General features: G+C 54.6%; 1 protein-coding gene across 1 annotated transcript in view; it reads left to right on the forward strand.

The window, feature by feature from the left end:
- Positions 1-2,800: 2,800 nt before the first annotated feature.
- Positions 2,801-22,948, forward strand: part of HTRA1 (HtrA serine peptidase 1) — a 51,086-nt gene continuing 30,938 nt past the window's right edge. Inside the window, exon 1 of the mRNA XM_043597769.1 lies at positions 2,801-3,531. Coding sequence (XP_043453704.1) covers positions 3,048-3,531 — 484 coding nt within the window. The 5' untranslated portion in view covers positions 2,801-3,047. The remainder of the gene's footprint in view (positions 3,532-22,948) is intronic.

Consider the following 22,948-nt stretch of genomic DNA (forward strand, 5'->3'; position numbering starts at 1 on the left):
GGAGGCTTTGTCAGCCATGGTGTTTTATTTGTTCATTATTCATGAATAGACTTGACTCTGTTCAACATTAAGGTTTAATGGCTGCAAATTTGGGCCGAAGAGAAGATAGCAGGGCCTACGTAGCTTCCAAACGACTCCCTTTTCCCTGGAAAAATCTTCTCTAGGAATCCGTGCCAAGCCCCGGTGAGAAATGAGTTTTCATGATGTATTTGAAACACGCATCTTGTAAGAAACTGTCATTATACATGGCATCAGGGTGGGGAGACAAAGAAAAGAAAGAGTAGTCCTTTCGGACCAAAAGCATTAGTTTTAGATCCGGAAATGCTAGGAGTAAGGGAATACCTGGTTTCAATTGTATTATTCCGTGTCCTTCAACCCATGCACGCTCACGGGCACACGCAGGGGCACATACACACAGGACACCCTCCTGAGTGGACGGTGCAAAAAATCTCCATAATCCATCCGGTGGATCTTTAATTTCTCGAACTCAGAGTCGAAGGTCTTGGGCGAGGGCCCTCCTATGAGCTGTCTTCTCAGCGATCCCCGTTAATGCAAGATCAGGTGAGTGAACTGTAGTCACACCGGGGCAGGGGAGATGGTATGATGTGATCATGGTCTTTCCAGAACCTTGGGCATTGTCAGTTCTGCTTGTCGGGCGCTGTTCAGCCTTCCACTCCTTGGTTTGCGTTTCCCGATCACCGCCGTGGCGAACATCACTTCCGAGTTGTGAACCATTACCGGAGCGGTTTCCTTGCCACAAACACCCTTTTTTAGCCACTGGATGCGTAGTCACCCCCATTTTCCCCGTGAAGGTCTCGAGGTTCTTAAATAACTTGCCCAAAGTCACAGAATTAAGGGCCAGAAGCGGGACTTTGACTCCCAAACTCATCAGACGACACGGCTCCTGCCAGCTTCACTAGGTCACATTTAACTCACCCTGGCGAGGAGGAAGGGCATTGCAGGAGGAGGGAAGAGCATGGGCAGAGACACAAAGACTTTAAACAGGAGAAGGTATGTTCCAGAAAATGCAAGTTATTCAGCACTGGGGGAGTCAGGTGTGTGTGGCGGGGCAAAGGGGTGGAGAATGGAGTGAGGGGGAAGGGGTGATGGGGACTCATTGAAACTGGCAGGAACTTGGCCTCTGATAGGGAAAAGGCCAGGACCCATTCCCAGCATGCAGTTTTATTTTTAATCAGTTATTTCACTCCCGCAGCTTGGCTGGAGGGTGGAGGATGGGGTCCTGGCTGTATCACTCTTGTAGTGTGACCCTGGGGGAGTCACACTACCCTTGCTGGCTCTCAGTTTTCTCGCTCATCTGCAAAGCGAGAGTATTGGACGAAAAGAAGTCACTACCGCAGGCCAAAGTTTATCTGCCCACTGGGCTGCAGTGGGGAGACGCTTTATTGGCTGATCCACTTTGCTAATTATTCCCCTCACCCCCCCCATCCCCCTTTTTGGATAATCACAGCTAGCCAGGCGCTCAGCACCCCTAATCAGAATGCTGTGCCCCTCTCCAGTATCCAGGGACTGAGTGAATTCTGGCTCAAGGTCTCCCTTTACACAAGGATGAAGATTGTGGCTTTAGGAAATCCTGTGCTAATGTCCTTCTATAAGTCCAGGCTCCTGGACCTCCTGTTTCCCAACTCTTGGTCCCAGGTACCCCTCTGGATCCTGGATGCTATTGGCTCACATTTGGGAGGTGCTTTGGGCGGGGGCGGTTATAAATATTTGGATTTTGCTTTTTAAAACTATTTTTATTGGAAAAACATCCCGTGCACAAGGGAACCACCCAAATACAAAAAAAAAAAAAAAAAAAAAAAGTGCAAAATCCCTAAGCCTCCTGTGCCCCTTCCCACACCTACTCCACCCCAAGGTCGGAGCTCCCAGCCCGCCCGTCCTTCCTTTGGCATCTCTGCCTGGGCGGGGCGTGTGCGAACCGGTCTCCTCCCTTGGCCTCAGGTGTAAGCTTTGTCCATCTGCTGAGTATCGGCCCGGAGGCCGACGCCCGAGGGCCCGGCGCCACCGGGACGCGCGGATCCACCTCCGGAGTCGCCCCTACCCCTCCAGGTGATGCCTTGACTTGCATCTGTCCCAAAGGAAGCACCGAAGACTCAGGTGGAAGATCAAAGATGAACTCCTTTAGGTAATAACAACGTTTTGAGATCGTCATGCACGTGGTGAAAAACTCAGGCGCTACAAAGCCCCTCTCTCACCCAGGACTCCCACACACCCCCTGCCCCGGTGCTACCAGCTTCTCGCGTCTACGCTCCGGAGCTATTCCGTGCATGTACAAGCACGCCTCCCACCCGTTAACAACTTTCCAAAGGAATCTGACGCGAGTGATTGTATTCTAATTACTTCGGCTCTTTGCTTTTTTCACGTAACCGTGGGTCTGGCCGCGGGCTTTCCGCCAGCCCCGCCTTCCTCGCAAGGCTGCACCGGGACCGCGGTCACGGTCGCGCGTGTGGGACGCGGGGGTCAATTCCAGGGAAGTGCCCGCCCCCCTCCTCTGGAGCGCATGACCGAGGGCCAGCGGGTCCCCGGCTCGGCAATCTGGGGAACTTCCTCGGGCCCGCGCGTGCGCGCGCGCGCGCGCGGGGCCGCCGCAGGTTCCCCTTCGCAGAGTCTCCCTCTTACTTTTAGGCTGGCGAGGGGCGTGCGAGAACCCGCGGACGGGAGGGGCGGGAGGGGCGGGAGGGGCGGGAGGGGCGCGCGGAGCCGGACACCGAGCCCCGCGAGAGGGCGGACCCGCGCGCCGCCCCGCCCGCGCCCCGCGAGCCGCGCCGTGCCCGGGCGCGCCCGCCCTGCCCCCGCCGCGGGCGGTCCCCGCTGCAGCCGCCCGCCCGCCCCCCGTCCGCACCCCCCCTCCCCCCCCCCCCCCGGCCGCCGTGCCCGTCCCCAAGGCGGCTCGTCACCGCCGCGAGGCCAATGGGCTGGGCCGCGCGGCCGCGCGCACTCGCACCCGCTCCCCCTAGTCCCTCCCGCGCTCTCCCCGGCGCCGCTCTCCGGCCCGCGCCCAGCCCGCCGCCGCCGCCGTCGGAGCCGCCATGCAGCCCCCGCGCGCCTCGTGCCTCCCGCCGCCGCTGCTGCTGCTGCTGCTGCTCGCGGCGCCCGCCCCGGCGCAGCCGTCCCGGGCCGGACGCTCGGCGCCTGCCGCCGCCGCCGGGTGCCCGGAGCGCTGCGAGCCCGCGCGCTGCTCCCCGCCGCCGGCACACTGCGAAGGCGGCCGCGTCCGCGACGCGTGCGGCTGCTGCGAGGTGTGCGGCGCGCCCGAGGGGGCGGCGTGCGGCCTGCAGGAGGGCCCGTGCGGCGAGGGGCTGCAGTGCGTGGTGCCCTTCGGGGTGCCCGCCTCGGCCACGGTGCGGCGGCGCTCGCAGGCCGGCCTCTGCGTGTGCGCCAGCAGCGAGCCGGTGTGCGGCAGCGACGCCAACACCTACGCCAACCCGTGCCAGCTGCGCGCCGCCAGCCGCCGCTCCGAGAGGCTGCACCAGCCGCCGGTCATCGTCTTGCAGCGCGGCGCCTGCGGCCAAGGTACCTGCGCGCCCGGGGCTCCCCGCTCTCGCCATCCCGGCCCCGGCGGGCCGGCCGGGCGAGCCGAGGGGCGGCGAAGCGTCGCGGGGTGTTGGGGCTCCCACCTGCTGCGAGAGGCGGGGCCCCGGACCCCCGGTGGGGGAACTTTCCGCGGGCCCCCTGGGGACCCAAGCTTTGCGCCCGGCCCGGGGCCGGCTCCGCGCCCGGCGGGTGCCCCGCGCGCTCTGGGCGGCAGCCCCGGGCCAGGGTGACGGAGCGTCCCTCCCGCTGGCCGGCTGCTGGGTGCCCCGCGAGGCACCACAGCGCCCCGGGGGAACACGGACAAACGAGACAGGAGTGTGCGCGTAGAGTTGAGAGAGGGATTGGGAAAGGTGCCTTGTGCCGAAGGCGTCGGGACCGCCAGGACTCATTTCTGTCGCTTTGCCTTCCTTCTACTTCTCTGCATTCCGCCCCCCACCCCCCTGGCGCCTTTAGAGTTAAGCGTGCGTTCGTCTTATTATGGATCCTGTCCCGGAAAACTTTCCCGTAACTTTGTATTGGAAAGGAACGGTGTTCCCGCCCGCTCCGCGGTTCCCCCAGATGATCTCGCTGGGTTGGCACCGCTTGAGCCCCGCAGACTTTGCAGCGGCGTGGCCGCCTGCCTGCTTCCCGTGTTTTGAGCCAATCCTACAAAAATGAAAGTGGCTTTTTTTTTTTTTTTAAATAAACGGAACGGAACTTTGGATCGCGGAATCTGAGGCGGGGAAGGGGTGGGGGGAGGCGGGTTAGGGATGAAGAAGTGAACCCCTCCTCCTTACTTTCGCATCATTTCTGGCTCAACGAGACCCGTCCTGGCTGGGGAGGTGCCGGTGACCCAGCGAAGGGTGGGGAAATTGTCTCTCTCGCGGGACCTTCCAGAGGGATGCTTCTCCAGGCGGAGAGACCATGTGGAAAAACAATACGGAGTTCAGCTGCGGCCAATCCAGCGGTGTAGGGACGGGCGGGCTGTGCTTGGCAGCGCACTTGGCCGCAGCCTCCTACCGCGGGCAGTGCATGGAGAGGGAGGGAGGCAGGGGAGCCCAGCGCCAGGAAGTGGTCTAGATTTTCTTTGGAGAAATATGGTCCAACACGACCGACTAGGGCCTGGCACAGGTTGGCTCCCACGCAGAGAAAGGTGCCAGAGCCGTGGAGGAGAAATTGGAGGTTGTGTATTCCAGCAACACAGGAGCAGGGAGCCCGGCCTGCCCTCAGGAAAGAGCCTAGCCAGGGGGGAGGCAGGAGACTTCCCTCGGAGAGAAGTGGTCCAACAGCGACTGAGGTATGGCTGTGACGGTGCACAGGTGTGAGATTCCCGTTTCACAGATAGGGGAACTGAGGCTCAGTTACTTGCCCACGGCCACTCAGCTGGAATATGAACCCAGACAGCCTTCCTTGGTGCCAGCCTAGTGCTCAACCCCAAGGCTGAGAAAGAGAGGTCAGACAGGGTGACGGAAGTTTCCGGAAGGCCGGGAAGTGCATCCCGGGCGGCCTGCTCAGTCTGGGCAAAGCCTGAAACTTGCTTGGGAGCTGGTGAATAGATTGGTGTGGCTGGGGACATTAGGGGCGGGCAGCGAGAGTGACTCAGGCTGGTGGCACAGAGTCCCGGGCCTGAAGAGGCCGGCTGTGCTGTGTATTTGGATGTTCTTGGACCAGGGGCAGCTTAAAGAAATCCCGGCGTAGGACTCACCTAGCACCGGAGCGCAGAACTCGCCAGGGTGCGGAGTGAGGGCCACTGCAATGGTCTGGGTGTGGGGTGACGACACTGAAAAGAGCATCTGGCATATTTTTGTCAAAAACAAGCCAGCTGTTCCTGTGTGTAGTCTCACTGCTCGGGGTCTTGAGTCATTGGCACCGTCTGAGCACCTGATTTATTGCCCGTGGAGTCACTGAGCGAGCTTCGCAGTTGGCAGAGGCATTAATAGTCGCCGTGTGGAGAGAAACAGGTCCTTGTCCGTGGGCCATGAGGCCCACAGCAGTCTCCCAGACAGCCGGCGTGGGGACAGTCACAGGAGGATGAGCGTGGTGGCCTTGAGAGGAGAGAGAGACAAGAGGGGGCGAGGCTATTCTCACCCTTTTCTCTGCAAGTATTTATTGAGCGCTGTGGTGTGTCAGACGCCGTGTGCTTCTCTGCCTGGCACACAGGAGGCACCCGGTAGATATGTGGGCAGGTGATGAATGAATAAGTGAATGCATCAGGAAATGAGAGGTGCCTGAGACACAGGGCCATCCAGACTTCCCCTAATGGAAGGCCTTGTTTTTCCCACCTGCTGCCCACCCGCGCTCCACTCCTGCCATCTAGCACTCCACCCTTGACTTCCCAGAGGTGCCTCTGCGGACCGGAGCCTGGGAGCCAAGACTTCATTCAGTGGAAGCCCGGCCGGCGAGCAGGTCACTTGACGTCGTTGTTGAATGAGGTGAATTGGCAGCCAGTTCTGGCCGAGAGAGTTGGCGGGAATGCTCTCTCTTTTCGCTGGGGTGATCGCGGGAGGCCTGGAGCTGGAGGGAGCCATGCACGGATGTGGGGAAGGAGCTCCTGAGACAGGAGCGGGCTCCATGATCTCCGAGATCCTCTGGAGGGTTTGTCTGGAGCAGAGAGCGAGCGGGGAGCCAGGAGGAAATGCCCGCAGACCAGCGGGCCCTGAGTTGAGCGGCTCTTTAGAATCATGGTGGATGGTTGGGTGGGGGAACGTGTCACCACTGAAAAGAAAGCACTTTTATCTGTAAGCTGTTTAATGAAGAGTTCAGACAGCGTCTCCTAAAAATGGTTCTGGAGGTGAAGGCAAATCATCTATTTCAGAAATCTCGGGCCACCGGGGTGGCTCAGTCGGTTAAGCGGCCAACTTCAGTTCAGGTCATGATCTCGTGGTGGGTGGGTTCGAGCCCCGCGTGGGGCTCTGTGCTGACAGCTCGGAGCCTGGAACCTGCTTCCGATTCTGCGTCTCCCTCTCTCTCTCTGACCCTCCCCCGTTCATGCTCTGTCTCTCTCTGTCTCAAAAATAAATAAACATTAAAAAAATATTAAAAAAAAAAAAGAAATCTCAATGCTGCTGTCAGGGTTTGGATGGGAAAGTGTCCAAGTATGAGAACAAAGATCTCTCATCTTTCACCACTAGCAGCTTGGATTCATTTAAAGCAAAAATTCGCTGCTGTCAGGAAATTATAACGGAGAAAGGAATTGCAAGCAATATAACAGTATAATAATAAAGGCTAACATATATTTAGGGCTTATTCTGTGCCAGGCACGTGTCAACCCATTTGACCCTCCTAGAATCATGTGAGGAGTGTGCTCTAATCTTCCCTGTGTCCCAACTGGGAGACAGAGTCACAGAGAAGTTCCTTGTCCAGGACTTGAACCCATGCATCTGATCCAGGGCGCATTCATAATCACCGCGCTGTGCTGTTGACAGAGAAACTAAGATTATAAGCCAGCTCCAGCTAAGCCGCGGCTAATAGCTGGAATAAACAGTGCTCCAGATGGCCATGGCCTTGAGATGAAATGTAGGACACCTCCCAGCTCTCATTCCACAGGCACGAGAGTTGAAGGACATGGCTGCCCCAGTTGCCGTCAGTGCAACTTTTGCTACAGAAAAGCAAAAGAACAGAAGGGGCTGGAAGAGAGATGTTTCCAAACCAGAACCCTCGGCCCCAGACTGCTGTTGGGGAGAGAAAGTCCCCTCTGGATTCCCAGACATTGCAAAAGACTAGCCAGCACTACAGATCTCTGCTAAAAATGGATGAGAAGCCAGGAAAGAGGCCTGAAAAAGACTTCTCAAAGCAGCAGGCTACTCCGTTTCTACCCCTAGTACCCACCCCAGGAGAGCCCACCCCACCCCAAACGGCAGCCCAGACAAGCCTGGGAGCTCTCCCGTCCTCGTTCTGGTCCTGGTCCCAACATCGCCGTCCCCCCCCCCCCGCCCCCCAAATCTCTCCTCCCCCACCCTGATGAGGTGGAGCCTGGCTGTGCATTCCTGGTAAAGAGCCACCAGCTTGGAAGAAGAACCGTCTTTTCCACGGTTTAGAAGGCTTTGCTCTCTCCGGTTGGTTATTTGCCTTTATTCTCTTGTCGGTTTTGCTAAAGAGTTAAAATATTAAAGTTTGACAAAATTAGTAAGTTAACAGTGTCGAAAGCCAAGCGTTTGAGTTATTTCATTCCGTCCAGAAGAGCTGTAAATAGGTTGCATTAGAGCTTAAAATAACCGCATTCAGTAAGCGATTCTGGTGGGGACCATGAGCTAACTGTGGTCAGGCGTCCGACAGCCTCCGGACCGCGGGGCTGGATTCTGAGTCCATTTGGAGTTGTGTGATCCTGGACACTGTTTCGTGCCTTGGATTGAGAGATCAGACTTTCCATGGGCCTGTATATCAAGTGAATAAATAGCTCTGGTCGGGCTTAGTTTGAAGAAGAAATCAAGCTTGGCAGCGGCTGAGGGTTCCTTGGAAGGCCAGCTGGTGTGGAGGGACTGGCGGGCTGGCCCCTGGCTCTGACCCTTCCTAGACTGTGACCTCACCAGGTGACCAGCCCCCGACATCTCAGAGCCTCAGCAAATGGTCTCTGAGGTCCCTTCTAGCTGGAATGGTCTGTGATTCTTGTAAGGAAACTAATCTAAAAACCCGTGGTCACGTGGCCCATCTTGGGCCTGGTTCCCTTGTACGTTAGCTTTTGCTGGCTGGGGAAAATCCCTGGTTGACCATCGTGGTGACATGCCCACCCCTGAGACGGGAGCTCCAGTGAACCTGGTGCCTCTCCCTGCTTTTCCCAGAGGCCCCACGGCTGGGCTGGAGTGGGATCCTTCTCGAGTCATTTCGTCTTTCTTTCCCACCTTCCTTGCCATTAAAGAAGAAGGAAAAAGGGAAGGAAGGAAGGAAGGCAGGCAGGCAGGCTGGCAGGCAAGAAAGGAGGCGAGAAGGCAAAGAAAGAAAGGGAGATAGAATTAACGTCAACAGAGGAACTGAGACGGGCTTTTCCAAAAGGCCCCCAGAAGTGATAGCAAAGTTGGTGTGACCCAGTGCTGCTGGGTGACGTGTGTCTAGAGCCACCGATGGTCACCAGCTAGGATAACACAGCACCAGATGGAAATGAGCGGCAGCGAAGAGGCCAGGCCACTTGCTGCTCAGAGGGTACAGAATTTAGCGTTTGGAATTAGTGACGTGGATTCTATTTCTAAGTTTCTTCAGAGCATTTATGGAACACCTACTGTGTACTCAGAAGGGGGTCGAAGGGAGTAAGGCTAGCAGCCCACGATCTCAAGGACTTCGTGCTGGATCACGCGATACCCGGCCTCAGGAGTCGGATCAGCACTTTCTTTCTTTTTTTTTTTTTTTTTAATTTTTTTTTCAATGTTTTTTTTTTATTTATTTTTGGGACAGAGAGAGACAGAGCATGAACAGGGGAGGGGCAGAGAGAGAGGGAGACACAGAATCGGAAACAGGCTCCAGGCTCTGAGCCATCGGCCCAGAGCCCGACGCGGGGCTCGAACTCACGGACCGCGAGATGGTGACCTGGCTGAAGTCGGACGCTCAACTGACTGCGCCACCCAGGCGCCCCGATCAGCACTTTCTAAACGTGGGACTTCGTGTGTGTGACGTAATCTCTGTAAGCCTCAGTTTCCTCATCAGTGGAATAATAATAAAAACAATAGTACCTGCGTACATATGTCCTTGGGTTGCCGGGGGGTGGAAGCTCCTAATTATATGAAGTGCTTAGAAGTGTACCTGCTGCGTTACTAGGACCCAATCAGCATTAGCTGTAATAATAGAAACAGTCATCATTTTTGAGACATCTAACAGGGAGTCAGCTCGGCGGGGCGAGTGCTGTAAGGATCATGTCTTCCTGGGGATGAGGTGGGCAGGTGGGTTACAGAAGGCTTCGCAGAGAAGGAAGGTGGTGGGGGACATGTGTCCTGGAAGCTGACTTGGAATTTGCCAGTAAATATGTTTGAAAGTTTCTCTGGGCAGAGGGACTCAGACGCCACTGTCCCTGTTACCCCGTGAACCCCCTGGTCCTTGCCTATGTATCATTTGACAAGTGTGTGACTTTTCTTTCTATTTCCCTCTCTCTCTTTCTTTCTTTCTTTCTTTCTTTTCTTTCTTTCTTTCTTTCTTTCTTTCTTTCTTTCTTTCTTTCTCCTTCTTCCTTCCTTCCTTCCTTCCTTCCTTCCTTCCTTCCTTCCTTCCTTCCTTCCTTCCTTCCTATTTAGTTTTGAGAGAGAGAGAGCGTGAGAATGAGTAGGGGAGGGGCAGAGAAAAAGGGAGACACAGAATCCGAAGTAGGTTACGGGCTCCCAGCTGTCAGCACAGAGCCCGATGCGGGGCTTGCACCCACCAGCAGGGAGATCATGATCTGAGCCAAAGTTGGACGCTTAACCGTCTGAGCCACTAGGCGCCCCTGTGTGACTTCTCTTGAGTGAAGAGCTGGGACACCTGAGCTTTTACAGATGTCCCCTTGTTAACCCTGCCTGGAGGGACTTTGTGACGCTCAGGAGATGGCAGTGTTTAGAAGCCCTGAGAGCTTCTTGAATAATCCTTGTTTTGGGAGCGTCTCACATGGAAAGATTTGCCACATTGAAGTGTGGGAGCCTACCGGCTACCCTATTATTTGAGATTCCTGGGACAAATTGTCAAGTAAGCGCATTGCATGAACACGGTCCTCCCCAGCATCACGTGACCGTGGCCCACTCCCTCACCGGGGGCTGATCCTGTGCCCTTGGGCACATGGTGGTTTCGGAGGGCACGTTGTTGTGGCTGGAATTTTTGATAGTTTTCAGATTTGAATAAACCCTAAGTGAGTCAGAGGCTTGTGCAATGCCTTCAGGCCTCAGGAAACATCTTTTTCATTAGTTGTGCAATCAGATCTTGAGAAGAAGACGGTAGGCCTGTGTGTGTGACGAGCTGTTTTCTTCTCAGGGTTTGGCGAGGTTTGCGGGACGGTTCCCTTTCACATCGTCTCGGGTGAGATTTCAGCAGCTCATCTAGCACTTGAGTCATCTCGCACCCCGTGACTGGGAGAAGCCCTGTCTTCGGTGCCACTATTCCAGGTGGCAGTCACCACTTGGTGGGGATGGATGGACACAGAGTTCTGCCAGTTGGGGTTGCCCAGGCAGGCGGCTGCCAGCCAGATACGGAGGAGAGAAGGCTCAGCGTCTAGCGGTCACATCTGGTTTTCTCCGGCGGAGTGAGCTAGCCGGGGGGGGGGGGGGGGGGGGGGGGCAGGGACCCCAGGACGGCCGGGTGGTGGGTCACAGCCCTGGAGAAACAGTGACCCCCAAAGAGCTACTGCCGCTGGGTGTGCTCTGGGAGGGGACACTGTGCACCCTGAGTTAGGGGCCTGCTGCCTCCTTGGCCACTAGGGCCACCCAGGGAGGGAATGGCATTGTCCTCGCTTCCCAGCTCAGGAAACAAGAGGAGGCTCCAAGCAGTAGGTTGTAACTGACCAAGGCTCCCTGGCAGGATGAAGCAGGGCTGGGATTGGGACCCAACTCTGTCTTACTCCCAAACCATTTTGAGACTTCTTTTTTATTTATGTTTTTTAATTTATTTTTGAGAGAGAGAGAGAGAGTACAAGTGGGGTAGGTAGGGGCAGAGAGAGAGGGAGACAGAGGGTCCAAAGCGGGCCCTGCGCTGAGAGCAGAAAGTCTGATGCGGGGATTGAACTCACAAGCAGTGAGATCATGGCCTGAGCCGAAGTTGGACGCTTATCCGACTGAGCCACCCAGGCACCTCAAGACTTCTTTGCCTCGAGTGTTACTTAGAAGACTGTTACTGAATCTCCAAGTATTTCGGGGGGGGGGGGCGGTTTCCAGCGATCTTTTCTGTTCTCGATTTCTAGTTCAGTTCCACTGTGGTCTGAGAACATACTTGGTATGATTTCTGTTCTTTTAAGTTTGGTAGGGTGTGTATTCTGGTCTGGAATGTGGCCTGTCTTGGCGAGTGTTCCATGTGAACAGCAGAATATTCTGCTGTGGTTGTCGGATGGAGTGTTTTATACATGCCAACTAGGTCTAGTGGACTGATAGTGCTGTTCAGGTCAACCCTGGCCTGACTGATTTTTGGCCTGCTTGGTCTGTCGGTTCGCGAGACAGGTGTGGCAAAGTCTCCTGAGTCTGCTCCAAAGCCCTGACCTGCTGTCTCCTTTGTGACCTCCTGGTGTCAGGAGACCTGGGTTCTCGTACTTGCTTGGACCTTTTGGGGGAGTTCCGAACTCCCTTCAGCCTCAGTCTCCTCATGTGTAATATGGGGATAACGATGCTGCCTAGGAGACCTCAGAGGGACACTGTGAGAGTCAGAGGAGAGAGTGGCTGTGAAGCTGTGTGGTCATCTGGGAGTCCTGGAGCATTGCACCTGCAAGGAATTAGGACCCTGAATTGGCACTTCCGGACTCTTCCGGGGCTCCTGGTACAACCAGCACCAAGCCGTGGAGCCAGAAGGAGGGAAAAAGTAATACGCTTCCTGTGTGTTTAAGACATGGGTCTCCTCTGGGCGTGTCCCCCCATCCCCCTGAGACACGATAGCCCTTGGCCAGGGCGACTGAATTATTCGTAAGCACTGATGCTCTGTTTCAGGGAAGCCAAAGGCCAAGTTCACTACCATCAGTGCTTAAGGGAAGAACACTTTGGCTCAAACCACTAGGAACTGGGAATTATTATACCGAGCACACTGCCACTGTGCCTCCAGGGAGCCTGTGGCGTGCGTTCTGAGTTCCTCAGGCTGAGTTTCTGTCGGACATCTGCTGGCCAAGAAGTGGCCTGAATTGAGGTTCTCCGGCTTGAAATTGCTGGAGAAATTCATCAAATGTATGAATCCGTATTCCAAGATATGACACTTTTGACATTTTGGGTTCTGAAAACTAGAGCCCAGTATGGGTTCAGCCCTCACCGGAGAAACCCAGGAGAAGTCTGATAACAGCACAGAAGGCACAGGAGGAAGGGCAAGGATTGGAGACTGTCGAGAAAGGACCCACGTGCCCTGATTCCTTCCTGTGTGTGTGTGTGTGGGGGGTGGTTCTGCGGTGTTCTCAGACACAGCCATTTCCTTGGAATGCCCATCACTGGCCAGCCAGACAGTCCTTCGTCCTCTGAAAAATACTGTGGGCTTCCACAGCCCATCTCTGACCACGGCCGCACCTCATTTTCATGTTTTCTGGGGTTTTGTGGACAAGAACAACTCCTTCCCTTCAGAGGGCTGGCCATAGTCCCCAAGTGCCTCGTAGAGAGGACCGAATCCCAGAGCGTGCAGCCTGAGTGTGGAAGGGCCTTGCAGGTCTTGTAGCCCAACCCTTCCCTTTACAGATGGGGAAATGGGCACCTAAGGGAAACATGACTCACGAGCTGCCCAGCTCATCAGTGGGGAGCCAGTGCGGACTCCATCCTGAGGCCCTTCCCACGTCAACCACACCTTCCTGCTGGAAGCAAGTGGGTGTTTGGGAGAGGACAGGGTCCATCCATATGATTTCCCCACGAGGCTGAGAAGCAGTGGGTACTTTGGCTTAGTCTCCCAAAATGATGCTAAAGATAACTGCCCCCCCCCAAAATGATCTCCCCTCCAAAAGAATGATCTCTTTCAGTTGGAAGATGATCCCAAAGCCATGCACGTAATGACTGATTTCTCCTCTCAAGAGTTCTAAGCACATATTATTAATGCCTCTGAACTATAATTATAGTGCTCTCGCTGAGGGGAAAGAAAAAAAAAAAAACAGTACAAATATCATGGTGGACACACCAGATAAATCGGGGCTGAGATGCTTCCTTGTCTTTTAAGCTGCGGTTAGATTTTCTTTGAGATGACTATACCAAGTTTTCCCTCTCTTAGCATCAAGGCTGTTTTTACTTTTTATTTCTTTTACTGGACTCTGTAGACGTCTCAGGACATGAATTCATACATTTGATGACACATTTTACTGTATCAGTTTTTAAAAATTGTAAATATAGTCTAATTACATCGCAAATAAAGAAAACTGGCAAAAAGAGCCACAGTTTGGCATCTCCATCATTTGTGTCCCAAGCATTACCAGCGTCTGGTTACCGGGTCCCCGCTGTGTGTCTGTTTGAGCTGTGGTTGCTGTGGCAGGGGATACTGAAATGAACACTTTCATGCTCTTGGTTACTTTTGTATCTAGGGTTATTCCCCAGGGCACATAGTAAGAAGTGCGACGACTGGATGGAATAAGGCTTTTTTAATGCCCCTCGGTGTATATTGCCAAGTCGTCTTCCTAGAGGGTTGTACCCGTGTTCATTGCCATCAGCTGTAGAATTAGCAGCGTCTTAAGTCACTGAAAGTTGAGACGGGCAACAAGAAATTCCCCTAAAAGAAAACCTTCAAGATAAATGGAACAGGATGATGCCAAATGAGTCGTTCTGTTCACTGAATAGATCACCTGGTTGGTCGTTCAGTTATTTATTTATTTATTTATTTATTTATTTATTTATTTATTTATTTATTTTAATGTTTATTTATTTTTGAGAGTGACATAGAGCATGAGCAGGGGAGGGGCAGAGAGAGAAGGAGACACAGAATCCAAAGCGGGCTCCAGGCTCTGAGCTGTCAGCACAGAGCGCGATACGGGGCTCGAACTCACGAACCGTGAGATCATGACCTGAGCCAAAGTCGGATGCTCAACCGACTGAGCCACCCAGGCACCCTGGTCTTTAAGTTGTTTTTATTTTCAGGTGGATGCTTTTAAGAGATAATCAATGTTTGGGGTAGAGTGAACACTTCAAAAACTTGGTTTTTACCCAGTGATAGAGTTGTGATCCCTGACTGTCTGACCTGGAAGCGGTCCTGTGTTTGTTAGGTCATCTTATCTGACCCTACTGTTTTCAGTGAGGAGCCAGGACCAATCAGGGCATGTGAAGGTCCGAGGTCACAACCCAGGCTGTGACCGAGGACTTGAGTCCCTGGACACCCAGCCCAGGCCTCTCTGCAGTGAGCCTCCCAGATATCCAATTCTGCCCAGGATGCAGGAGGAGGCCAGGATGTTTTTGTTTGTTTTGCAAAGGGAAGAATATGTTTATTCAAACGTTTTGTACACACAGAAATATGACATGAGCCACATAGATAAAATCCACCTTTCTAGTCGCCCCATTAAAAGAGTTAAAAAGGTACAAATGACATTTTTTTCTTTTTTATTGTAGTTGTATTGAGGCGTAATTCGCATGCCGTGAAATTCACCCTTTTAAAGTGTATGGTTCACAGTTTCTGTATATTCTCAGAGGGGCGCAGTTATCACCGTGGTTGAATTCTATAACATTTTCATCACTTCCAAAAGAAACCCAGTACCCAGGGGCACCTGGGTGGCTCGGTCGGTTGAACATCCGACTTTGGCTCAGGTCATGATCTCACGGTTCGTGGGTTCGAGCCCCCACCTCAGGCTCACTGCTGTCAGTGTGGAATTGGCTTTGGATTCTCTGTCCCCCCCCTCTCTGCCCCTTCCGTGCCATCTCTCTCTCTCTCTCTCTCTCTCTCTCTCTCTCTCTCTCAAAACTAAATAAACGTAAGAAAAAAAAAAGAAACCCAGTGCCCATCAGCACACACTCCATACTTTCCCTCTGCCCAGTCCTAGGCAACCACTAAATCTGCTCTCTGTCCCTCTGGATTTGCCTCTTCTGGACAACTCCTACTAATGGAATTGCACCCTATGTGGTTTTTGGTGACTGGTTTCTTTCACTTAGCATAATGGTTTCAAGGCTCATTCACATCGTAGCATGTGCCGGTGCCTTAGTCCGTTCCATGGCCACATCAGACTCTCTTGGGTGGATATAGGAAGGCCAGACTTTGTATTCTATCGATTCTCCCTGACGGGGAATCCTAATCCCAGCCGGGAAAGTCACGTTGAAAGTCTGAACTGTTGAGGTGGCCCTGGCTCGTTCTATTGGAAGAAACCAGAGCACGTGACACAGGAAGCCAGCATTGAAAACAGCAATATATGTATTTTTTAATTTATTTATTTAAATTCAAGTTATTTAACATACAGTGTAGGTAGTGATGGTTTCAGGAGTAGAACCCAGTGATTCATTACTTACATATGACACCCAGTGCTCATCCCAAGTGCCCTCCTTAATGCCCATCCCCCATTTAGCCCATCCCCCCACCCAACACCCCTCCAGCAGCCCTCAGTTTGTTCTCTGTATTTAAGAGTCTCTTATGGTTTGCCTGCCTCTGTTTTTTTTTTAATTCTATTTTTTAAAATTTACATCCAAATTAGTTAGCATATAGTGCAACAATGATTTAGGAGTAGATTCCTTAATGCCCCTGACCCATTTAGCCCATCCCCCCCCGCCCCAAACCCCTCCAGCAACCCTCCGTTTGTTGGGTCTCTTAGGGTTTGTCTCCCCCTCTGTTTTTATATTATTTTCCTTCCTTTCCCCTATGCTCATCTGTTTTGTCTCTTAAAGGAAACCGGGAATATTCTATATGGATGGGAATTATATGCTGACAGGAAGAGATCAGGAAATGCACTTCTCAGATTTATTAGATCATATAACTTTGTAGGGAGCTGGAAAGGATGTCGGAAATGGTCTAGCCCACCCCCTCATCATCTTACTGCTGAGGTAACTGAGGCCCAGAGAGGGGAAGTGGCTTGTCTCGGGTCTCAGGCCCCGCTTTTCACTTCTTCCTTGAGCCAGAGATTCCCCCTGGCTTCTGTCTCGGTTTCCTAAGTTACCCTCCTTCTCCTCCTTGTATCGGGCTCATCACAGATGGGTATGGGGTACTTCCTGGGAGGAACTGTCCCCTTCCTGGAGGGAGGGCCTTGGTTCACAGTCACATCCCTCCCTGTGCCTTCCCGGTTTCGCCTGGCTCCCAGGCCCACCCTCCTCCACCAGGGGGCCGTGGGAGGGGAACCATGACCGCTGAGGGGTGCGTTCCGGGGGGGGGCCCCTTGAGCAACTCCGCGGTTGCCTCCCAGCCCCACTGCTTACGGAGGCAGAGCTGCCCTGGCCGCTCCAGACATAACAAGTAGGAGCAGTCGGAGCAGGAAGAAAACCCAAATGAGAAATCTGGGAAGGTCAAGACCGGAGCCAGATGCTTATCAAGAGGAACATTAATAGTGTTTTTGTGAACTGAGCGGTCAGCCGTTTCCCTGAAGGTAATAAAAGACACATCATGCTGGGCATTCAGGAGACTTCGGGGGGAAAAAAGTCGGGCGGTGGAATGGATCGGACCCTTTTCCCCCAGCACGGACAATAATAGGTCGGGAAAGACTGTCAGAGGCCGCAATACTGACCAGACCTGAGCATTCACTGCGGTGTGCAGGGAAGGGCTTTTTTTTTTTTTTTTTTTTTTGGCCGATGAAACTGAAAAGTAATGATCAATGACAGGCGCCATGAAAACATAGACACGTTGTTCTGGAAAAGGCACCTCTTTACTAGTAAAGTTGAAGCTGCAACAGCGAGCCGCCCTTGTGACTGACGGCACATTTAGGGGTTCACGGCCAACTGGCCAGGTGCCCCCCCACCCCCAGAGCCCGTTGTCGGTCGGGAGAGGCGGGCTCGGGCTCAGGCTTGTCTGGGGCAGGGTCAGAGTGTGCGCGCCCCCCGCCTTACCCCTGCATCATCTGCTGCCCGGCCTCTGCAGGCGGCTCCGTGCTCAGGGCCCCGTGGGGCTGGGGGGCACCTTCGCGGTCTGAGGGCTGGCGTCAGGCGAGCTTTTCCCACCCTCGGCCGTCTGGGAGACTGCGCCGGAAAGGGGGGCTGCCAGCATTTGGAAGCGCCAGTGTGGGCTGGAAATTGAGGCCAGGCTCCCAGGCTCCGCCTCCTCTTCCTCCTTTCTTCATTATGAGGAGAGAAATAGGTCACCCTGGACTCTCCTGAATTTCATTTCTTTATTTCTGTGCAGAAGACAGGGAGCATGGGAGTGCATCATGCAACCTTAAAAAAAAAATAGTAATAATAACAGTGGCTCCTTGTGAATTCAGTGTATTGTTATTTTTTTATGACTTTTTAAAAATGTTTTTTAATTTATTTTTGAGAGAGAGAGGGAGAGTGTGTAGGATCGGCCAGGGTAGGGATAGAGAGGCGGGGGGTGGGGGGTGGGGTGGGGACACAGGATCCGAAGCGGGCTCTGCACCGACAGCAGAGAGCCCGATGCGGGGCTCGAACCCATGAACCGTGAGATCATGCCCTGAGCCAAAGTCAGAAGCCCAGCCAACCAGGCGCCCCGTGAATTCAGTTTATTTTAACAAGGAGGGGTCCAAGGGCCTTTGGCCTTGAGAAGTTTGACTCCAGAACTGTGTCTTCCGTTTCCTTCTTCCTTAGATTTGCAGACGGTGGCCCTGATGATGCACAGGATTTTCAAGTTTATTTTAGACCTCAGCCTCTGCTGCCGTGGCCACAGCCAAGTGATACCTGTCTCCCTCCTGGGCATTTTTCTCTGCAAGGTTCAGAGCAACCTCGTTGTGCAGGGGCCCCTCTGCGTCAGGCCCCCAGCGTCCTGGAATTTGCAGTCACAGCACTGATTAGAATGGGGGTCTGGTTTCCCGGAATGTGCAAAGTCTCGCTTCTGTTTCTGCTGCCTCCACACCCCAGACCAGCGCTGGGCCAGCCTCTGGGTTGGAGCTGTTCCTGACAAGCTTACTTGGAATTTAATGGAGTGGGACAGACAGATCGCAGTCGCTCAAACTGAAAACGTGGAGAAAATGAGTTTTTCGGGGCATCTTTGCTGCCTCCACTGGGTTATGCTTCTTCTCCTCCCAGGCAAGCCGCTTGCAAACAGGAGGCCCCATTCCCTTTGCACATCGTGACTCATTACCCATTAGGAACCTGTTTAAATTGATTCTCTGCTGACCCTCAGGGAGAAAGTAGTGAAAGTTCACTGCAAGGCGAGGAAGCCTCCTTCTGTTTCTCCGCCCGCCCGCCGTCTGGCTCCTGTAATGCAGCCTGCCGCTTCTCTTTCTCCCCCCCTTGGCTGGTCTGGCCTCTCCCACCCCTCTCACAGTCATTCTTGAATTCATCGTGCAACCTCACAAAGAGAGCTTTTCTTAGTGAAAAATCATCCCCCTTGCCCTCCCTGAATGTGGACCAGCACCTCTCCCAGCTGCACGGTGTCAGGTTAGTTAACCGCCTGCTTCCTGGTCCCGTCTCCATGCCCCTACCCAAGTGGGAACAGGTGGCCCGCTCCTGCTTCAGGTGCCCGCACTCGGCAGAGTTGTGGAGCCCAGTTCCAATGCTGACATCAAAAGACCCTGATGTGTTGGGGCGCCCGGGTGGCTCAGTTGGTGAGGCATCCGACTCTTGATCTCAGCTCAGGTCTTGATGTCAGGGTCATGAGTTCAAGCCCCGCGTTGGGTGAAGCCCACTTTAAAAAAAAAAAACATGGGGCGCCTAGGTGGCGCAGTCGGTTGAGCGTCCGACTTCAGCCAGGTCACGATCTCACGATCTCGCGGTCCGTGAGTTCGAGCCCGCGTCGGGCTCTGGGCTGATGGCTCGGAGCCTGGAGCCCGTTTCCGATTCTGTGTCTCCCTCTCTCTCTGCCCCTCCCCCGTTCATGCTCTGTCTCTCTCTGTCCCCAAAATAAATAAAAACGGAGAAAAAAAAATTAAAAAAAAAAAAAACAAAAACAAAGGTCTGATGTGGCAAGCGGGGTGGCAGGGGGACCCGTCATTGAGCAAAAAGCACAGTGTCCCCGCCATCATAGCGTCGGGCCATGGCAGGCCCCTCATATGTGTTGGCCTTGGCTGCAGCCCTCTCATTCTCTGCTTTGTTTTGTCTCCCTGAGATTGATGTCCTCACCCCATCAGAAGTGCGGGGACCTGGGGCGCAGGGCAGTGCCGCGCTGGGGAAGTAGGAGGAGCATCAGTGGGACAATCTTTGGATCCTGCCTGCGTGTGCTACCCACCCCCCACCTCCCCCTGTCCAGGCTCCACTTGGCCTCTCTGTGAAGGTGCCAGACTGTGAGCAGGACAGAGCAGGTGGGAGAGCAGGCCCCGGGCATGTGCAGGTGATGTGCCAGGAGTGGAATTTCCTCCTGCAGGTCCCCTCCGGAGTTGAGCCCGGATTTATTTACCCAGCAAGTAGCCTCTTGGTAGTTACTCTTCATCTAGCCGTGCTAGGGACGAAGAAAAGTTCAGATGTGCCCCTCGGACCATCAAAAGGTGAAAAAGAGGCCAGCCTTCAGCATGGCAATACATTCTGGGGGTGTCCCTGGATCGTCAGCCTGAATTGTGGCTGCTACTTGGAGGAAGGGGGCTCCAGAGGCTGGAACTCATAGGGGGTGGGGGGCTCCTGTTCGAGCGTGGGGGCTGTGGGAGGGTGGCTGATGACAGCTGAGAGTGTGTCCCAGACCCCGCAAGCAACTGAGCCATTCCTAAAGACTATTGAAATGTTTCGTGACACCCCACTGGGGGCCGATTGACGGTTTCTGAGCCCGTGGGAGCCTGGCTGGAAGTGCCTCTGCTGGTGGCCAGAGTACATGTACATTTCCCCAGGCTTTGGGGCTGGCCTTGAATCTAGAGCATGGTGGGTCCAAGCTGGTGTCTCAGGGGTGATTCCTTCTCCTGGTCGTCACCTGGCCCGGGGCCCCGGGTGTCCCTTCAGGCGAACACGGGAACAGGCTTTCCTCTGGCCTTCATCTCTGACCTCTGCATGGCGCGTTTCGTGCCCTTGCCTTTGAAAGGACTTTGTTTCTTTTGTCACTTGTGCCCGGGCCCGTGTGACAGGAAGAAGAGAAGGGCTGGACCGGAAGCTTGAGGGAGGCAGGGGCGAACGGAGGAGGGCCAGCCATCCCCGCCTGCCCTCCCGCGGTCCCTCGGCGAAGAAGGCTCTGGCCAACTCTGGCCCTGTTGGCTGAGTGTCTCTCTTCACATTTCGTCTTTTCCCCTGCGTCCTGCCGATTGTCGGAGCTGGTCTGTGCTGGGACTTGTAGGCTTGAAAGGACCGGTACCTTTGGTGGCACTTGAAGTGGAAGCAATCAGGTGGCACATCACAAGGGATTTCTTCCCTTTCTCCTCGGGGGCTGGGAGGGACCCTGGAAGCCACCCAGTTGAGCCTCCTTATTTTATTATTTTTTTAAAACTCTACTTAGTTTTTGAGAGAGCGAGAGCAGGGGAGGGGGGCAGAGAGAGAGAGGGAGAGAGAATCCCAAGCAGGCTCCGCACCGTCAGTACGCAGCCGGATGCTGGGCTCGAACTCACGAAGTGTGAGATCATGATCTGAGCCGAAACCAACAGACGGATGCTTCACCAACTGAGCCCCACCCAGTGACCCCGCGCCTCCTTATTTTAAAGTTGAGGAACCTTCAGCCCCAGGGCCTTGCCTGTGGTTGTGTACTTGTCTCACCCACGTGTGAGGCGTGCCCGGCACGTTGGACCACGGAACGGGAGGGCCCGCCTCCCGGCACATGGAGCGCCCGTCACCCCTGACGGCTGCCTGTGGGCTCCTGGGCTCTGCCAGACTCAGTGTCTCCATCAGCTCCTGGGCAGCGGGTGCTGCCTCTCAGTACTTCTGTTGGGTTTTAAATCAAATGAAATGGAATGCAGACAGGCCCGGCGTCATGGGCATGCCTCTCGTGCAGTCCGTGCTCCGACGGACCCCGCACCCGGGTTAACGCCCCGTGGCCACCGTCTCGGACTTCTTGATGATTCTGGAGCAAGGAGCCCCTGCAGTTTCATTTTGCACAGGGCCCTGCGCGTCGCCTCTCCGGTCCTGAATGTAGGACAGGGCATTAAAATGCCCATGATTTGATCAATCTCCTCTTGCAACTGGTTTGAATTTTGGGAACATGCTGTTCCCTGTGAATAAAGGGGGATTCATTTCTTTTCCCTCGAATACACTGTGTTCTGTTTTCCAAATTAGCTCTACTTCTCGATTCTCTTGAGAAACTGGAAGGCGCGATTGTTCTGGTTGGAAGCCAAGGCTGGATTGTTACTCCCGAGTTCTGGCCCTGAGCTCTCAGGCACGAAAGTGGGAAGCCTTTTCCTCCAGTCCTGGGGCCGCAGGGGGCTGGAGGCCGAGGGAAGGGGCCGGCGCCTGGAAGGGAGGCTACGGCAGCAGAGCACAGGGGGAAGCTTCCCGCCCGTGCCACCTGCCAGCTCTCAGGACATGAGCAACGTGCTTCGCTTCTCGGCCTTACGTCTCACATCCTTCATTTTTCCATCTTTCCGGAGACTGGGCATGGGATTCACCCTAGAGGCTTGCGGGAACATTTAGAGATAATGCTCGTTGAGTGCCTCGCATTCTGCTTGCACGTAGTAGATGCTTAGTAAATGAGCGCTGGTATTATTCTCATTGGTGTTATTATTTTATTGCCAATATTGCGGGTTGGGTGGGACTGGCCCAGCTGTAAGGGAGGAGAATGAGGATTCCAGGCAGGAAGGAAAATAGGGTGAGTGCAGGGGTGGGCGGGGTGGAGCGTAGTGGGCCCCGAGGCTGGTGAGAAGTTTGCAGCAGCGGAGGGTGTATCTCAAGGGGTCCTGGGAGAGCGAGTTGGGGAATCAGGGCGGTGGGGAGCTGTGCTCGGGAGATGCAGACCAGCGTGGAGGTCCTGCAGGAAGTTCACACCCCCCAGGTGGTAACCGTCATTTCGAGGGCGACACTGAAAACAGGCCGGGCATGCCTGAATGAGAATGCAGAAACGGGATTCTGAGAAGTCTTAGGAGTGTGGGAGGAGGCGCTTGGGAGCCCTGAAATGCACCTGGGTGGTGCGCAGGCTGAGAGCTGGGAGATGATAATGGCCTTGAGGGCAGGCTTTGTGGGCACTGTCCCGCTTTGGACTCCCCACCGCCTGGACGAGGTGGTACTATCTTCAGCATGCAGAACGGGAGACTGAGGCTCGGACAGAGAGAAAGCCACTGCCGGAAGTTAACACGGCTGGAAGGGGCAGCATCAGGATTTGAGGCCAAGTCTGGCTCTGGAGTCCTCCTGGCACTAACGGGAGCCTTGTGATCTTTCCCAGCGTCGCTGACGCTGCTAGGAATCTTCTGGGGCTGGAGCTCAGCCCGGCATCCCATCTATTCCCTGTAGGTGCGACCCGGAGCTGCCAGGCCAGATTGGGAAACCGTGGAGCCAAGAACAGGGTCAGGGCATCTGGGATCCATGCTGGGATTCCTGGAGCCAGGTCTGCGGTGGCAGCTGCCCCCGGGGCGGCCCCGGGGCTCTCCTGGGACTGCCAGGAGGGCTCCATTGGTCCTCCTAAAGCAGATGCCTCCCCTGCTAGCCATGGTGTCTGGACGGTGACCGGGAGTCCTGGTGACTGAGGCAGCGCATCCTGTAGATGTAGCTCAGGGGTCCCCCACTCCTCGCCTTACACGGTGAGCCAGTCGCGAGCTCCAGAAACCCAGGGAGCTGGGGAATGAGTGGGACTCGGGCCTGCTACTTGGTTAGGAGCTGGTCCTCCCACCTCCCCGCTGGCAGGTCCAGGTTGTATGGGACCTGAGACACAGACAATTCAGGAACCACTTTGCGAAAAAGAATTC

Source organism: Prionailurus bengalensis, chromosome D2 (assembly GCF_016509475.1).
Source record: "Prionailurus bengalensis isolate Pbe53 chromosome D2, Fcat_Pben_1.1_paternal_pri, whole genome shotgun sequence".
Taxonomy (NCBI): Eukaryota; Metazoa; Chordata; class Mammalia; order Carnivora; family Felidae; genus Prionailurus; species Prionailurus bengalensis.